This window comes from Ictidomys tridecemlineatus, unplaced genomic scaffold (assembly GCF_052094955.1).
Source record: "Ictidomys tridecemlineatus isolate mIctTri1 unplaced genomic scaffold, mIctTri1.hap1 Scaffold_73, whole genome shotgun sequence".
NCBI lineage: Eukaryota > Metazoa > Chordata > Mammalia > Rodentia > Sciuridae > Ictidomys > Ictidomys tridecemlineatus.
The window spans coordinates 323,566-342,515 of record NW_027525269.1 but is presented as its reverse complement, the minus strand read 5'-3'; the positions used below and the strand labels follow the sequence as shown (position 1 = coordinate 342,515).

General features: G+C 42.3%; 1 protein-coding gene across 1 annotated transcript in view; it reads left to right on the top strand.

Moving 5' to 3' along the window:
* LOC144374522 (SH3 domain-containing kinase-binding protein 1-like) overlaps positions 1 to 18,950 on the top strand; it is a 107,707-nt gene that overhangs the window by 47,807 nt on the left and 40,950 nt on the right. Inside the window, exons 5-7 of the mRNA XM_078037305.1 lie at positions 188 to 239; positions 3,240 to 3,320; positions 6,198 to 6,357. Coding sequence (XP_077893431.1) covers positions 188 to 239; positions 3,240 to 3,320; positions 6,198 to 6,357 — 293 coding nt within the window. The remainder of the gene's footprint in view (positions 1 to 187; positions 240 to 3,239; positions 3,321 to 6,197; positions 6,358 to 18,950) is intronic.

Genomic DNA, 18,950 nt, shown 5'->3' with positions numbered 1-18,950 from the left:
TTTATTCTAGTATTTGTTTAGAGGTGCCAAATCTGACATCCCTGGAGAGAGAATTGCTCATTTTTTTGTTTTTGGAGAGATTCTCCAAATTGTCCACGCTGTGCATAGAAAATATTGTCTGTGGTCCTTCTGTGAGAGGACAATTTGCCAACAGTCTTATCTGGTCTAATTTTGATTATTTTTTCAGAGACCCAAGAAACCACCACCTCCGTCTGCTCCTGTCATCAAACAAGGCGCAGGTAATAAATATACCTTTCAATTCAATAAAATAAAGTTACACATCTTTCTTTTGCATATATTCAAATTGTCTATGGTAGAACTCAAGATTCCTGGATTCAAATGCCACAGATTGCCACATTGGGAAATTATGATTTGGTCTCAGCAGGCAGGTTTCAAATATACTGCTGCTTTTCCTAAACAAACAAACTAAAATCACTAAAACATGGCCCTGATACTGTGCAAAAATGGGAACTCCCCAAGAGAATGGTCAAAAGAACTTCAAAATAAATGAGTTTTGTGTTTTGTTTTTAATAAACTCCTTTTGAAGAAAGAACCTAATATTGTCCTGCTTCCCCTGTGCCTAATGGAGAGAGTCAGCCTAGGGAAGATTGTTTCCCATGGGCCATAGTGTCATTGCACACATATGGCCTTGCTGGATTTTCAGTGTCTGTCCTCTGTGGTTAACCAAAATTTGTACTTCCCTCACTTATCCATCCCCCAACAAAAAGATGGTTGTTTTTAGCCATGAATACTTTTAATTCCCCATTCTTTTTTAAACTTGAAGAGTCTAATTCACTTTTTCTGTATAATTCAGATATTAAGATTGAATAATATAGCAAGAATTGATGTTATTAGACTTTTGGTAACTCATTGCACATGAGATTTTCATACATAAAGAGAATAGTTCATATTTCCCAACAGAACTCCTCTTTAAAATTGTTACAGTAAATTATGGGGAGAAATTCCTCCATGAGTAACTAGCTAGGTAAGTGGCATTTTAAAAAGTAACAACTAAAACAGAATAGTAGGGGTATTTTTAGTTCTATAAACTCACAGTTATGATATTTCTATAGCATTTAAAGTATGAGTAAATTTCCAGATTGTTTATACATTTATTAAGAATTTTTTTAAATGATTTTTGACCCACCAAGTTGGGGAGAAAAAATTAACTTGACCCCAGATTCCTTTGCCGTTCCCTCAGGCATAATTGAGAATTACAGAGATTAAGCCCTGAAATGGGATGTTAATTACATCTCCTGCTTGGCCTTCATCTGTGCTGGCATTGAACAGTTCCATTTTGCCACCTAGTGGTTCTGGCTATATAAATATTTTATTGTGTTGAGATTAAAACAGGCTATTTATGTGTTTTTCTCTGAGAACCCTTTCTCCTGGAGGCCTTGGTAACCATTGGAGACTAAGGAGATAGATCAAGTGGTCCACAGCTAAGGCAGCCTAGAATGTAGTTAACTAAGATTGGATTCTTCAAGATGGTCCAATTGTTGATTTTTTCTGTATCTCTAAGAATGACAGTGAACTTCTTTATTAGCATTAGGAGACTACATTGGTAGCATGGTAGGCAAATTCTTATCCTTTTGAAACAATTTCACCAATATTGTGAAGGGACTCTGGGGGGGCAAAGCAAAATGGCATTTCATCTTCCTAGACTACTTCTGCTAATTTATGAAGGATCTTGGGAACTTATTTGAGGTTAGGAGGTAGAGAGTTATTAAAGGGATTCAGATGAAGTATGTGTTCAGTAGATTCTTCCTTGTAGGTCCTGGAATTTCTACCATTGTACTACACTCCCAGAACCTTTTATTATTATTTTTTTAATTTTAAGACAGGATTCTCTCTAAGTTGCCTGGGCTGGCCTTGAACTTGTGATCCTCCTTCCTCAGCCTCCTGAGTAACTGGGATTATAAGCATGTGCCATAGCAACCAGTTGTGAATATTTTTTTAAGGTTCTCTTGGCCTCAGAGGCTGTGTAATTGAGATTTTAATACCAAGCACCCATTTTAGAGCTGGTCATGTGAAAAGGCTGTCAGGCACTCAACCATGTCTATAAATAAGAGAAATATTTTTGATTGGTTTGTGCTCTAGTTATTTCTGAAGTTCTCTTATATGCCTGAGGCTAATGGCACCAGTAAGGCTAATGGCACACATGGTCTTTATTTTACTTTCTGTGGTGCTCAGGTAAGGGAGCAACTGCAGTCTGCATGGGTAAAGATGAAATGCAAAGTGGTGCATTTAGGAAAATGTAATACTTGAGAGATTCAGCAGAAAGAGAAGAGATGTAGAGAGAAGCAATGTAACATCTCTGCACATCCTTCAACTTAAAATTTTGTTGTAGGTACTACTGCTGTATTACAAGCCACTCCAATTTTAGTGGCAGAAAATAAGAATCTTCTTATGCTCACAGATACTGTGGGTCAAGAGTGTGAATGGGGTATGGCCTGCATGACTGTTCCATCAGGTCTGGGCCTCAGTTGGAAAAGCTGGACTAGCTGAGGCTGGAGGATCCACCTGGAAGTTGGCTACTTCACTCACATATCTGGCTTCCCATGGCAGGGGTACCTGGAAGACTGGGCTCAGCTGAGCTTGTAAGCCATATCTATGTATGGCTTCTGCAGGATAGTTGTCTTCTTACATGGAGACAGACTAGTATTCTAACAAAGTATTAGCTACATGGACTTTTATGAGTTGCTTTGGAAATTACATAGTATCACTTCAACCACTGGCCAAAGCAGTTACAAACCTGTCCACATTCCTGGAAAAGAGATATAGATCTCGCCTCTTAATGGGAGGTTTATCAAACAATTCCAAGCCATGTTTTAAAACTACTACAAGATGGAATCCAGTTCCCTGTGAAATCACTTATTATTATAGAGCACAATATCCAGTGACCCCTTATTTTTGAATTTTGAGGAGTGACTCTATATGTTCCCCATCCCTACTTAGTGACTATTTTTATGCCTAAGGAAGCCAGGTTTAATATCAGAAAATGTTAGTGGTGTTCTTATGAATAGAGAATGTATAGGCAAGCAAACATAATGAAATGGGCTAGAAATGACTTTTGCTCTGTTTCTAAGCAACTCATGTTAGCCAAGTTATGCCAGCATCCACTCAAGAGGAAAAAAATCAATTGACTTTCCTATACCTGATAAATACTGAAATGCTGGTGTGTCTTATAAATGAATAGAGAAAATATTTTCTGATAACTCTTGTCCTTTCCCTCCCAGGTACAACAGAGAGAAAACATGAACTTAAAAAGATACCTCCTGAAAGACCAGAAACGCTGCCAAACAGAACAGAAGAAAAAGGTATGGAATTAATTCTTCATTGGCACTTCTATAACAGCAAGAGACAAGGCTGTCTGTCATAGCACTAGTTTGTATTACCCATAGAATTTGCTTTTTCTTTGAAATATGGTAATTTTGAGTTTGTTTTGATTGCTTTTAAGTATCCCATTTCTTTTTTAAAAAATATTTTTAGTTGCAAATGGACAAAATACCTTTATTTAATTAATTTATTTTTATATGGTGCTGATGATGGAACCCAGTGCCTCACACATGCTAGGCAAGTACTCTACCACTAAGCCATAACCCCAGCCCTAACATCCCATTTCTAAGGAAACAGGAGATGGCTGTATGGCACTCCATAGGGCCAAAATTTTTCATCAAATGAAAACTAATCAGACCAGTCACTTAACATATTGGGATTCTTCTGTAATATTTTTGCCATCACCACCCTGCCCATGCCCTGAAGTCAGTGGACTATCAGAGTATATCTGACAGTATCTATTCATCGTCTTCCCTGTGCTTAGTGCCCAGAGTGCTCATTCACCCTTTTTTTTAAAAAAAAATATTTTTTAGTTATAGGTGGACACACTGTCTTTATTTTACTTTATGTGGTGCTGAGATGAAACCCAGAGCCTCACACATGCTAGGTGAGCACTCTGCCTCTGAGCCACAACCCCAGCCTGCTCCTGCTCATTTACTCTTGATGGGTAGACTTGGCTTAGTGAAATTCCCATCCAAACAAATGAAAACTTTCTTCCTTGGTCACTGCTGGGCTCTTGATTCTGGCTTAACAATGTTGCAGACATATGTCCTTGGCCCAGAATATTGGGAGTCAGATAGCGAGTGACACAGGAGTTCTGGGGAAAGCAGCTTAGTGCTCACTTTTCTAAAGGTGGTCAGAAATATCATTGGCAGGGAAGTGGCTCAACACATCTTACACAGGTTTACAAATGTGTTTGATTCCCACTATGTCGAGTGTATCTCCCCAAAAAATCTGCATGCTGTGAAAGAACTCCTTTTATTAGGTGCCTAATATTTGATTGATCATACATTTTTATGGGAAAAGTGCTGTTATTATTCTGTATAAAGGAGGCAAGCAAATTCCATTTTAAAAAGTAGTTATTTTGAAGTCATAAGAGAAATGCTAAATTAATGAATACAATTATTTGGAGGTGCTCCTTGGCAGCCTCATGAAATTTTATTGTGAAATTTAATATTTTATATCAGCCCTCTAAGTTTTACCAACATTGCAAGCTATTAAGGATCTATACCTCTTGCTTTCACAGTGAACTGGTAGAATTTGAGTCATGGAACCTCATTGTGAAAGCCACATCTGTATCACACATCACTGAAAAAAATAGCCATTGAATGTATACTAACAAAATCATGTGTGGTGAAATAACCAAACCATCCCCTGTCCTCATGGAGGATACATGACTTGTGTCTAGGTGATAGCCAGGCTCCATGATGAGGACATCTTCCTACAGTGGCCCACGCTGACTTACTTATGGGCTAACTTGTGAGCAACCACTTTCCTTGGCTGGCCAAATGGCTGCACACCCCTGGTCCCTTTCCTCTCATGAGTCCTTGTTCTATGCCACAGTGGGTCAAAGAGGCAGAAGTCTCCGTCAAAAGCAATAGGGAAGCCAGGAAATCAGCCCTGTCTCGAAACTAGGTATGTTCATTAGGGCAGCACACACCCTCTCTCCCATTCGTCCTGCTGGCTATTAGAGTTCCTGTCCTTATCCTAGTCCTGTTGCCCAAGAGGAGTCATACCCCTGCTTAACATGTCAGATGAGCCTTCCTCTGGCACCAGAATGCCAAAAAGTGAGTTCCTAGCATTCCTGGTTGGAGGGTGTTTCCCTAAAGAAACATTGAGGGGGTGAGCAAGATGAGAGCTACACAATATCTGATGAGGTGCCAGGCAGCCTGGGCACCCAAACATGGAGTCTAAGTCAACCCAGGGAACCTACCTATGATCTAGTGGGCAACTCTCAAGTTCTGTATTTATCAACAAGAATGTGGATATATGCTTTTTGCACATACTTGGGGCAAGGCTAGTTGGGAAAAGAAAACTTGAAGCTGTCATTGAACACTGCCCAGTCTGGCCACCAAATCGGGTTTCAACTTCATCCCAATAGCCCTGACTCCAAAGAGCTTTGGAAGCCATATATCTTGAGAAATCCCAGTTTACTGTCCAAGTTCAAACTGTACACAAAGAGAATCTAGAAGAATTGTTCTCCCAAATGTTTCCCCCTTTTACTGTCTCATAGTCCTTTTTAGAAGCAGACCCGAGAGGTTTCAGGCCTTATCTCTCCCCACACCCAGAAGCAGGTCCTGTAGGTCATTTATCAAACCCATCAAACACCTACTGAGTATCAGCTATATGCTAGCAGCACAGGCCTCCTAGGGAGATGAGCAGATGTGGGAGAGGCCCACAGCCTAGGGCTGTGCCAAGCATGCAAACACCCATAAAATGTCCCAGTGGAGCCTGTTTATAAAGGGCTGCCTTTAATGCTTAGGTGAGGAAGGAATAAGTCTTCTTTGGAGTGTGGGTCCAGCTGTTGAGTTGGGAGCATGATGGTGTCACGTTTCAGCTAGGTTTTGATGGGTGAATAGGAGCTTGCTGAGGGTGGGCAGTAGCCAAAAGGACACTCCAGGCAGAGGGACCAGCACGAACAAAAGCCTGGAGAGAAGGGAACAGGGAGATTACATGGCTTTGTAGGGCTTTTTCTCACTTGACAAGGAATAAGTGATACTCTTTGCTACCAATTCCACCTTCAGAAATGGCATCAGTGATTTTTTTTATAGCAGGAAATAAGCAATCTGCATCAAAGTACTGTTACTTACACTAGATCCATCTGTTTTCTTTATTCTTTGTTAAACAATGACTTAAAGAAAGACCAGAGAGAGAGCCAAAACTGGACTTACAGAAGCCCTCCGTTCCTGCCATCCCACCAAAAAAGCCTCGGCCACCTAAGACCAATTCTCTCAACAGACCTGGTGCACTGCCCCCAAGAAGGCCAGAGCGACCAGTGGGCCCACTGACTCATACCAGGTACTGCTTCTCTCTCACCAAGGGGTGGGCATGTGATGGGTACAGGACACAATGAGGTGCTACAGACCTGCAGAGGGAGAGAGAAGGAAAGAGAAAAGGGGATCAAACTTCACTTTTCTACTTTGTAGCAAAATTGCATGAAGATGCTGGCCACTTCTGTCCAGTGCTGAAAAAGTGGGTGCAAGGTTTGGGGCACAGTGTGGGATTTAGGATTAGCAGGTGAGGCTCAGGCACACAGCATCTAGGCCCTTCCTACACACAGGGATTTCCCTGGCTTTGTTAGAATAAGGCAAGCTGTCCTGCAGACTGGAGACGTGGGTAGCACACCCACCTTCATCCCCTGGGTGTCAAGCTAGCCTCGGGTATGCATAGCTCCCTTACAGCTGTGTCCACTGACCCTGTCACTATTCTGTGGGGCCCCATTCCATACCCCAACCTCCTTCTGCTCTTCACTACATGGCCTGTTGTAGAACCCAGAAGCTGGCATGGCAGAAATCTTCCTAGTATACATGTCTCTGAGCTCTAAGACCCTCAAAGTCTTGGGAAATGCCTTCTTAAGGGACATATTTGAGATGAAAATTCCTTCACTGACTGACTGAATGCATATTTTAGTTATGTGAGATCAGAGTTTGTGTGCATTCCAGAACTGAGGTGCCTACCACAGATCAAGGAATTGTTGAATTCTCTTCATAGGTTTATTGCCAAAACTTTCTACCATTGTATATGTGTATTATACATGTTGGTATAATACACCAGAGCAAGTCAGTGACCCAGATGTCTTCTTGTGCACTGTCAACACATTGGGGTTTTGTTCTTATAAACTAAATTTGCATGTTGAGAGTTGTATGGGGCTTCTGAGCTCTCACATTTGAGTCAGGCCTCGAGGCTGGAATCTCAGCCTTCCTCATAGGTGAAGTGTGAGTCTCAGCAAGTCATTTCCCTCTCGCCTCACTTCCCTATCTGTAGATTGAGGATGATAATGGAATGCACCTAAATAATCCCCAAATATGAAGCCTCATGCCTGTAAATCAACAATATTTTCAATGTCATTTTTATTGTTGCCTATTGAACTGGGCTAACCTTCAGTAAGACAAAAAGAGCTTGTTTACTTTAAAAATGTTTTTTTTTTAAATTGTGGTAAAATGCACATAACATTAAATGTACCATCTTAACCATTTTAAGTGCTCTGTTCAACAGCATTAAGTACTTTCACATTGTTGCATAACCATTTCAAGAACTCTTTTCATCTTGTAAATCCACAATTCTATACCCATTAAACAACAACTCCCCAATTTCTCTTCCACACAGCCTGGACAAGCACTGTTCTTTTTCCCACCTCTATGAATTTGACTCCTTGTAGGTACCTCATATAAGTGAAATCAGACAGTATTTTTATGTCTTTTTATGACTGGCTTCTTTCACTTTGCATCATGTCCTCAATGCTCATCTGTGTTACAACATGGCTTATTTACTTTTTTATTAAAATTTTGTTTTGTAGTTGTAGATGGACAGCATGCCTTTATTTTATTTATTTGTTTATTTTTATGTGGTGCTCAGGATTGAACCCAGTGCCTCACATGTGCTAGGCAAGTGCTCTACCACTGAGCTACAGCCCCAGCCCTTCCTTTACTTTTAATAACAACAACAGAAATGCACCCCTCCCCCGCTGTCCAAATATGGAGGCAGATCACAATGTGGATGGTTGAAAGATGTCAAAATCAACCAACAGTGGTGGTTGCACACATGCCTATGTGCAATGGAGCCCCCTGCCCAATTGAGCACAGAGCTGTGGTCATCTCAGTGACATGTGAGCCCACTTAAGTAGCAACAGGTTTATCTGTGTCATTCTTCAGGTGTCTACCAAGGTCCAATGAAACAACTATTCCTGGCAATGGCCTTTGGGGAAAGGAATGAGTCTTGGCTCCTTTTTTGAGCTGGTCACAGCCCTATAGTCATGCTCTCTTCTACTGGCTGATAGTAGAAGGCTCTTTGCACATGTGCATGATGAGGCCACTTCACAGTCCCAGTGACTAGAGCAAGAGTCATATTAGTAGTGTGGTTGGCCCAGAAGCTAGCACAGCAGACGGGAAAGGTTTAATAAACCTAAGTGCTTCCGAGAAGAATATGAGCTATTCAATCAGGGAAAAGATGTGGAACAAGAAAGGTCAAATTCACTACAGCTGGTGCAAGGAGAGCTGAAGCTCTATGCTGCCAAATTGGGTTAGCCTTTGGGGGCTGCACACATTTCAATGAACTTAATAACAATTTCCAAAATATTCCTGCTGCACCTTCTAAAGATTTGAATGAAAGATCATTTGCATTCTAGAGTTTCCCTTGGCCCTCAGGTTATGGGATAGGTATAGCTTTGTAAGCTAGGGGAAATGTGTCATCCTGACCGAACTTGTGAGCTCTCAGAGGCCCCATTTACTTCCTGCCTCTACCTAGCTCTCCTCTTATCTTGTTTTCCTAACTCCAGTTGTCAGGAGTATGGACCACCAAGGAAGATATACAAGAGGGCTTTGTACAGAAGTCAGTGGGAAATGCAACTTCTTAATGTTGTATATGTCATCTGAGCAGTGTGGGAGAGGGAAGCCAGCTCCCAGCCCCACCACTCATCTTCTGGCTGCCAGCTGCCAGTGCACTAGTTTGCAAAAAGGCCTGGAGAGGGAGAAAAGACCTGGGATTCCTGCACAGCTGGCTGAAGGAAAGGCAGTGCCTTCTCTAACTCAGTGGTTCTCAGTCTAGGGTAGGCCTCAGAACCAACTGGCGACCTGTTCAAAGCAGATCGCTGGACCCCACAATGCAGTTGCTGACTCAGTAGGTTCAGGGTGGGCCTGGGAATTTGTGTTTCTTATAAGCTCACGGCTGCTATTGCTGCTAATGAAGTCAAGACTATGAGAACCACTGTTCTGGTTTCTCCCAAGTTGGTGATGGTGCTTTCCCTTTCTTCCTTGGCCACCTCTCACACACCTGCTAATGCTCCATGACTTCTGTGCCCAATCAGCACGCCCCCCTGTGGAAGCCTTCTCTTATCTCTCATGATTCCTCTCTCCTTCAAATGCCTGACACCATGTTTAGCCTAGTGCTGGGCGCCATGCTGTGCCACTTGGGATGTGCACACCCCCGGACTCCTTTACCAGATTTAAAGCAGATCAAGAGTGTGTTTTGTCATCTCCACATGCCTTACAGTGTCGAGCATATGGTAGTGGCTCATTTAACAAACACTTGTTGGATGCCATGGTTCCTTAAAGGGGAGGAGGTGCCAGTGCTTATATTTTGTTCTATTTTGCCTCTCTTCTGTCTTCCTTCCCAGCCTCTGTACAGGCTCCTTAGCATGTGTGTCTTACATTCTAAGAAACCTAGTGTGATCGATTTCAACAGGCAAAAAAAAAAAAAAATTTAAATCAAAGAAATGCTTATTATTTCTTAGTACTTAATACACTTTAATTTTTTTTTTTGCTACATTGGACAACTGATATATACACTTACCTGTTAATGAACTTGTTTTCTTCTGCCAAATTAGTTGATGTAGGAACATAAACTGAATTCAGATTTATGTAACAGATCCTCTGAAGAAAGGGTATTGTGTGCTATGTGAACCCAAATCTTTGCCAGAATTTGCTGGGCTGGATGGATGGATGCACAGACAGAAAGATGCTTGAACAGAAGGACACACAGTCAAATTGGCAGCTCTTGCTGGGAACTAGGCATCAGCTCCAGCTGCCGTGTCTGGGCCTGAGCACCTCCTCACCAGCCAGCAAGCTTGCTACCACGTGGTATTTTAGAAGAGACTGTCACTTTCTCTTTAAACAGGAACAAGCATCCCTGAGGGAAAAAAGGAATATGTAAGTTTAGGAAGACTATAGTCTTTTTAAGATAGATTCACTTAACACAAAGGTATTGAGGGGCTACCGTGTGCCAGCCCCTGCTCAGATGGCCCAGTTCACTTTTTAGGAATTTCATCTAGGAAGATCAGAAGGACACCAGCCAGCAGTTTATGTCCAGTTTGAGCAAGTGGAAGCACACATTAAGGACCCTCAGATGTTTACATCCTTGACCACTAGTAAGAATGTTCCTTCAATTTCTAGAAAAGTAAGTTAGTATGGAATTTAAACAGGGATAAGATACTTCAAAAATTATTATAAGAATTGATTTAAAAATTCAATAATAATAAAATGGATATTCCCCTAGGCCATAATTATAGTCTGGGCCTTGGGGATGTCTTAGTTATTATTTCATAGTATATAAAAGTAGGCTGTACTTATCTAGCCCACCACATAACTAAGGTGTTTGGGGTGCAAAGAGCATTCTTTCTACCCCTTGAGAAGATGGGGGCTCAGAAATATAAAACTTACTCATTTTGCTATTTGAACATGAATATATTACAAATAACTGTCCATACCTAAATCTGTGTGCCTATTCACAGATGAATTTATGAGGTTATGTGTTTAATAATGTGTATAAAACTTTTGGGGGGCTGAGGTTGTGGCTCAGAGATAGAGCACTCACCTGGCATGTGTGAGGCACTGGGTTCTCTCCTCAGCACCACATTAAAATAAAATAAAGACGGTTGGAGCTATAGCTGAGTGGTAGAGCACCTGCCTTGCATGTGTGAGGCACTGGGTTCAATCCCTCAGCACCATATAAAAATAAATAAATAAAGATATTGTGTCCATCTACAACTAAAAAAATTTTTTTAAATTAAAAAAATAAAGATTGTGTCCACCTATAACTAAAAAATACATATTAAAAAAACTTTTTAAGGGTGTTTTTTTTAGAATGCCTTTATTTAATGTGTTTATTTTTTATGCAGTGCTAAGGATTGAACCCACCACTCACACGTGCTAGGCAAGTGCTCTGCCACAGTCATAATGTGTATAAAACTTAATGAAAAATAAGTTCAGACACCTTTGTGAAAAGAGCTCTTGAGATTTGGGAGAAGGGTACTTTAGAAAACAAAAAGAAAAACTAATGAAATGGTGGAGAGAAGCAGGTTGCCCTCAGCTCTAGTTAGTGCCTACAGTGGGACGTGGCAAGCCAGAAACCTGAGGGCAGAGCAGGTGTGTGGCCTCAAAGGAAAAGAAACAGATTTGTTAATCTTCCCCAACTCAGACATCCCAAGTTATAATTATATTTCTTTTTCTTCCCAAAGAACAGGGAAGTTGGAGCAGGACGTTGGCCCTGAATTGGGGTGGGGGAGCTTTGCCTGTTGCCTGCTGCAAGCTCATGTGTTCTGAGGGGCAGGCAACTGATAGGATTTGGTATCCAGGGTTGTAACTGTTAGACAGAGAGTGTGGGATGAAGGGGAAGGAAGTGCAAACAGGAATGTGAGGAGGAAGCCAAGCAGGCCAGGCTGGAGTGGGAGAAGTTGCTGATCAGAAGGAAGTACAGGAGCTGGTGATCAGAAGGGGAGGTTGTTGCTTATAACTTTATAGATGCGGCTGTTCCAAAGATGGGCCTATCCCCAGCAGGGGAGGGCATGAATGTGGGCAGCTGAAGGTGAATGAATGAAGGTCATAAGGGCTGAAGGGATGGGGAGCGATTTCCATGTGATCATCATAGATATGCTCAGGAAGATGGCAAGAGCTGGAGGAGAAAGCCAATGTTCTTCAATGCAGTGTCCTCCCATTGTGATCAGGGAGTTGATGACACTTCGTAATAAGAAGATTCAACCATGTGTAGCAGGTGGTATGAGCCTCAAAAGAGAGTGTTCTTGAAGTGGATGGGGGATGTGACCTTGATGTTGTAGTAGCAGAATTGTTCCACCCTGTGTTGGGCAGAGCCAAGTTAGTAAGTAGTCCTCATATTGGCTGGTGGCTGAGAGCATCAAGATGGAAGTGGGCCATTTGTTGAGGAGAGTTGGTTACCAGGGCTCAAACCTCCCAGAGGGCATTGTCCATTGACTTTGGATATGGAAGCTGGCATCAGAAAAGGTAATTCTAAAAGACAGTGGAATGAACTGGACATAATTTTCCTATGTTCACATATGAGTACAGCACAGTGAAACTCCATATCATGTACAACCACACAAGAATGGGATCCTAATTCCATGTATGTATAATATGTCAAAATACATTCCACTGTCATATATATCTAAAAAGAACAAATACAATAACTTAAAAAAGAAGAGGTAATTCTAGAAGAGGGGTAGTTGGATGGTAGGAAGGCCTGAGGATATGGGAAAGAGGCCCAGTGACCTCTTCCTATGCCCCTTGGAGATGACCTGTTGCTTTAAATGTTAATCACATCACATGTACTTTTCCTGTGAAGAGCTAGAGGCCATGGCAAGAAGGTACAGTGCATGGGAAGGTGCAGTGCAATGGAGTTGCATTTTTTTCCACACCAAGTGATGCTGGAGCCCTGTCTTCATCCTGTTTTGTAGAAAGGAAGGGAAGTACTTTTAAGAAAATTTAAAAATCACACAAGGCATCACTAGGAATCTTTGAAAAGAAATTTAGAGCAATCGCATAATTCAAACTCAAAATGAAGGCCTGAGCATCCAAGATCACGTTTCACCTGCCAACTCAGGGAACATTTGCATGTACTTCCACACTAGCTTTCTCTGATTTCAGAGAAACACAGGGAGGTAAGTCACTAATGAGCTCAGAGGCATTTTAGCTTGAGACAAAGATTAAGTAGATACTTATATGCCAAGCATCAATGAAGTGCTTAGGGAAGGGCAGACCTTCCTGGTTCCTAGCCATACACACACACACACTCACACATTTTTTTAATAGATGTCTCTCTTGAGACCATCTTACCAGTATGGGAGTTAAGTTTTTCTTTAGATTGACCAAGGAAACCTGACTACTTATTCACCAAAGGTTACAACTCAGCAGGAAATATATGTCCAGGTTATGATGTCCCTGAGGTGAATAGCTCCCGCATCCACAAAAGAAAGCATTAATAAAATAGACCTTTGCTCTTCTTAGGTATAAAATAATCAATTGATGAATTTTAAAAGGGAAGGAAAAACTGGTGAGTGAGCCTTGCAAATGTTCCCTGAATTGGAAGGTAAGATGTGTGCTTGGCCGCTTTAGGCCGTCATTTGAATTTGGATTACTAGAGTGCTCCAAACTTTTTTTCAAAGATTCCTAGTAATGCCTTGTATGATTTTTTTTTGGAGTGTTCCCTTTTCTACATGTCAGGAATGAAGACATGTCTTTGGAGAATTCGGGAGGGAGGTCTAGGCTAGAAATTATGGAGGGTGGGTATCTTTGATTCATAGATGGCAGTAAAAGCATGGAATGGATGAAATCACTCTAGGAAATTATGGAGAGGAAGAGATGGGGAGAGTAGAGGTGACTATTTATAGGGTAGAGAAAGAATTAGAAGCTGTCAGAAGGGTAGGGAAAGCAGGTTTTCATGGAAGTTAGAAGAAGAGAGTGTGTAGCAACAACTGATCAGTGGTTCTCATGCCTGGGCATGCATCGAATCATGTGGGGTGAGTTGAAAAGTTGGCATGAAGCCAAGCATGTGCGAACTTACCTTGTAAGAAATTAACTAGACAAAAGAACAGAAAATAGATGCTTGATGTGAATTCAGTGATAAGAAAAGCTTTCTCTGTGTGTTTGTATGGTTTTAGTTCATTTATTTCAGATATTCGTCAAATGCCTACATTTGGCCAAGTCCCCTTCTAAGAGATGGAAAAGTCACTTGGCCAGGCCAGACATAGCTCCTGCCCACCCACTGCTTGCTTGGGCTTTGGAGCCTGGCACAACAGAATAGAAACCCCACACTTCTTCTTACATAGCCTTTGACCTTGGGCAAGGTGCTCACTTCCTTGAGTCTGTTTCCCCCTCTGCAAAATGACACTGGAGGGGCTGGGGTTGTGGCTCAGTGGCAGAGCACTTGCCTAGCATGTGCAAGGCACTGGGTTCAATTCTCAGCACCACATATAAATAAATAAAGGTCCATGAACAACTAATAAAAAAATTTTTTTTAATGACACTGGAAGGCTACCTTGCTCCTTTTTATCTCCTTTGAAAGAGCTCAGCGGATAACTTTGATGGAAGAGGGGTTCCAACACAATGGCAAGCAGGTCATGCTCTGGAGCCCCAAGAGAGTAGAGATATAGATACCAGACAGCATATCAGGAGCAGCCACCCCTAGAAGCAGCAACAGGTTTGGCACTCTGGGGAGGCTGGGACCTGAGGGAGGGGAGTTGAATTATGGAGCACAGAAATCCCAAAAGGTTGGGGGAAGCACCTTTTCATATTTTAGGGTTTTCTATATTACTTACTGACATGATTTCATTTGTATGTATAATCTTCTTTCTTTCTACCCACATGTAGACTGAATCCTATTTGTTGCAAAAAGAACCGACAGTATTGACAGGATTTAGCCCCGAGTGACATTGATTTTCCTGCTACTGATGACCATAATGAGGCAGTGAAACACTAGGAAGTATTAACACCTTGACACCCACACAGCACAGTACCATTTGATTTCTGTCACACTTCTTTCATGGACTATTTCTCTAAATACTCTTTCTCCAAGCTGCAACCCACAAACTGTTTTCAGAGTTGTAAAATGATAGGTTCTTCTTTGTCCAGACACAGGTCAGGAGTTGGGCTCAACCTCTTTAAAGCCCTTTGAACCTCTTTGAGCTTCCAAGCTGAGGCATTGCAGATGAGGTCTACAGACAGCATCCTCTTTTTGCCTTAGAGGGTTATTGGGGCTTGTTGTGCCCTGCATGGGCTCTGGAGGGAAGCCTTCTTCCATGTATACTTAAAGAGTGTACATAAAGAACAGAAATTTGGAGAGGAATTGAGTGAGCAATGCCCATCACCTTCCAACATGTCTTCACCATCTATAAATAGAGAGCTTGTTTGTGCTCATCTGGACAAGGACATGCAATGCAAAGGGACAGCTGCCAGGAAAACCACTGATTCCTGTTTCTTGTGCCTCTGGCCTCACTCAGGTTGTCCCAACTTAAGTGGGACCGCTTTTGCAATCCCAAAGTGCTTTTGATGCCTGGAGACATTTTTGGCCACCAGATGGGCACATAGGGACTCCACAGATCTCAGCAGGGCCTTTGGATCTATATTTCTGGGAAAGGGGAGGGAGGCCCTCCATCTGATGAGTAAAGAAAACTGGAGTTCCTGCTGCTCCTATTTTGTTCTTTCCTGATGGAAAGATCCAACCTCCACAAAAGTCACATGCATCCCGGGGCAGAACGCTTCTGAAAGACTGACTTCACATCTGCCGTCTTCACAGATGGTCCAAAGCCTCTTGTAGTTGTTATTTTGAGAGGAAAAAAAAATCTCTTGGAGCACAGAACATGTGCATGTGGATGCTTGTCTTTATTATTGCCATCCCAAGTATAGTGGGGAAAGATTGGCTTGGGCATCAGAAACCTTCCATCTGGTTTCAGCTCTGCCACCAATCAGCTCATAGCCCTGGGCACATCCCTTCCCTCCACCGAGCATAGGACCCTTGTCTGTAACAGAGTGGGGCTTGATCTGGGTAGGGCTCTGCCCAGCTTCATGGAGCCGAGGTCTGATATTCCAGAGAGGGCAGCAAAGAGGAGTGCTCACTTGCATTGACTGTAAATCTTCAGGTTCATTATTGGACTGAGACCTTGGAGGTGAGCAGTGATTCCTCCTGACTTTACATTAGAATAGGGTGATAAGTAAGTTTGCTGAGTGGAAGAGAGAAAGAAGACAGGGTGATTCAGGTGGTTTCTCTGTGGTCTGACATTTGACCTCTGCCATTGTCTATATGAGTGAACAGCTCCTGGGGAGGATGAGAAGTGGTAAAAAGTTAGTGGATGCATAGCGTGTGCGACAGTGGTTGCCTGCACATAGACAATGGGGCTTTTCTATTTCTTTTCCTTTCTTTCCAACTTCTTCCCCTCCTCCATAAAATGTTTTAGGCAGTTAAAGCCTAAACATTTGCATTATGGTAGTACATCCTTTTCAGGGAAAGAGGAACTGCAGAAAAGAGTTACCATATGGACTTGGAATCTTATTCAGTGAGAAGGGTGGAGCCATTCTTTCTGCCATCTCCTCTACTCACCTTCAGAAGGTTTGTGGATCCTTTGTAGGATTTGTTGTTGCTGCTGCTGTTTGTGCTGCAGCAAATTTGTTTGCTTGCTTGCCTTGGCTTCTTGCATACTTCAACACCTTTTCCATGCCACATGTCTTGGCTTAACTGTCCCAACTTGGGCTAAATTGGGCCATGCCACTGGCTGAGTTCACATTCTCAAGGGATACACACTGCATCTTCCACATTCCCGTCAGTATGCAAGCCCCATCTTGGGTCTCAGATCTAAGTGGGAAGAACAGGCCCCTCTGGATGCATGATTTTTGTTTATTATTAGGACTTCTTAACTCGGGGAGCAAAGATAATTTACCCAGCTGGCAGTGAACTGAGGTGACACAGGCTGCCTGGCATCATTGATGACTCACTGTCCCCATGGCCATATCCTTAGCCTGGAAGACCAGGAGGCTGATTAATACAGCAGCTTCAAGAAGTGGTCAGAAGCCTTGGCTCTGCAATTAGACTTAGGCTCAATCCTTATTGCCAAGTGACTTAACCTTCCTGACAGTTGTCTTTCCTATAAAATGAAAATCTGGATGTCACAGGTACAGTTCCCCAGGAAGCAGACCCAGAGCCAGCAGAATATGAAGATTTGTTTTAGGATTCCATACCCATGTAAGGGAGAAGGAAACATGATTGGGCAGAGGGAGAAGTCAAATTGTGATACTTGCTCAAAAAGCATCTGCCAAATCCAAAAGGAGCTTTGGAACTAAAATGGTCCATCTGAATTGTCCCACATTGTGCTGAAATTGCTGAGACTTTTATACGGTGGGGTGTGAGCTGCCCTACAAGGAGGCTCTCTATAGTTGAGAGAGTCCCTGGAGGGGCCAGTAACTGGAAGCCACCCAGTGACAGCATTCCAGTGAGGAACCCACCCCTGAAGGGGTTCGGGATATAGTGGATACTTCCAGGGGTGGTAGTGAGGATGGAATACTTAATACCTGAAGGATGCTCTTCTAGTGCCTGACATATGGTAAACATTCAGCAAGCAGTAGCTGCTGTTGTTATATCCATGGGTTGTACTTTTCCTTCCTCAGTTCCCTCAACTGTTCAGTCCCTTCTCTGCAATTTAGCCTCCCTGTACAGAAAAGTAAGGAGACTCTTAGCTGCGAGTTGTCTATTCAAGCCACGTGTTTTAAGTGTCTGTAACTAAAGCTGCTAAGAAAAATATACAAAATAGCTTTATTTTAATTTCAAAATCAGAAATGAGCCAGGATAACTTTGTTCTGAAGCCTTTGGATAGATGGTGCTAGGTATTGCCAGCCTTCTACTATGTTCTTTTATTTAACAGCTGTGACCATAAAACCCATCAAACAAAAACACTTATAGGAACTGGTAAATGATAGAAGGATGGGCTTTTTCCTCTTTCTTGGAGTTCAACAACACCCTGTTTTGCCAAAAAGAACCCTTGTGTTGGGCAGACTGGGGGAGAATGGGCACTATGGGGGGCTGTATCCTCATTGGATGGCAGCCACTCCAGACATGTGCTTCTGTGAATTTCAGAAATTCTGGTATTTTTTAGAACTGAAGTTCATTAGCATTGTTGTAAAGAGGCTATAAATACAGTGAAAGGCATTTACAAATAGACATTGTAAAATGCTTACACACCCACAGTCTGAGCACTGTCAAAACACCAGCTGCAGCTCCCCTACTTGGAAGGATCAGAACCTTTTTTAAACTACACCTACTGTGTTTTCAAAATAGGCTAGCTTCTGGCCCTACATAGATCATTTCCACTGAAGCTTGTGTCTGGCTCTTGGCATGAAGGATCAGGGCTCAGTTATATATGAGCAAGATCTCAATCTCTTTCCTGTCAGAATGTGGCTGGTGCTTTAGAATCTGGGGAGGAGTCACTAGGGGATGATTAGTTCTTTTTTCTTCAGGGTGGTCCTTCATGGTTCAGGATATCAGACCATCTGTACAGAGCCTGCAGGCTAATCCCAGAGATATGAAACTCTTCCCTGGCTCACCCAGGACACACCAAATGCCAATTGAAGAGCAGCCACTTTGGCCAACTTCTAGTACAATGACTTTTCCTTTTTATTCAGTACCACCAGAACAGCACTCCCCAAATTTGGGATCGAGCCTCTAGTAGCTATAATCAGTTTACAGTTTAGTTTTACATTTACACTATGTTCTTTATAATTCTAATAGTTGTAAAGACAAAATGCCCGTATAGCAATAGTTGTCCATTGACAGCCACAATCCAGATTTTTTTTTTTTTTACTTTCTTTGGAGTTCTCAGAGTTGTTATTTGCTTAGGCTACCATAACAAAATACCACAGACTGGGTGGCTTACACAGCAGAAATTTATTTTCTCATGGTTGTAAGCACAAGATCACACTAAGATCAAGGTGTCAGCAGGATTGGTTTCTTTTGAGGCCTCTCTTCTTGGCTTACAGGTGGCTGCCTTCCCTCTGGGTCCTCACAGGGTCTTTTCTCTGTGTATCCAAACTCCTCCTCTTATAAAAACACTAATTAGTTTATGGCTCACCCTAAGGACCACATTTTAACTTAAAGGCCCTGTCTCCAAATGCAGTCACATTCTG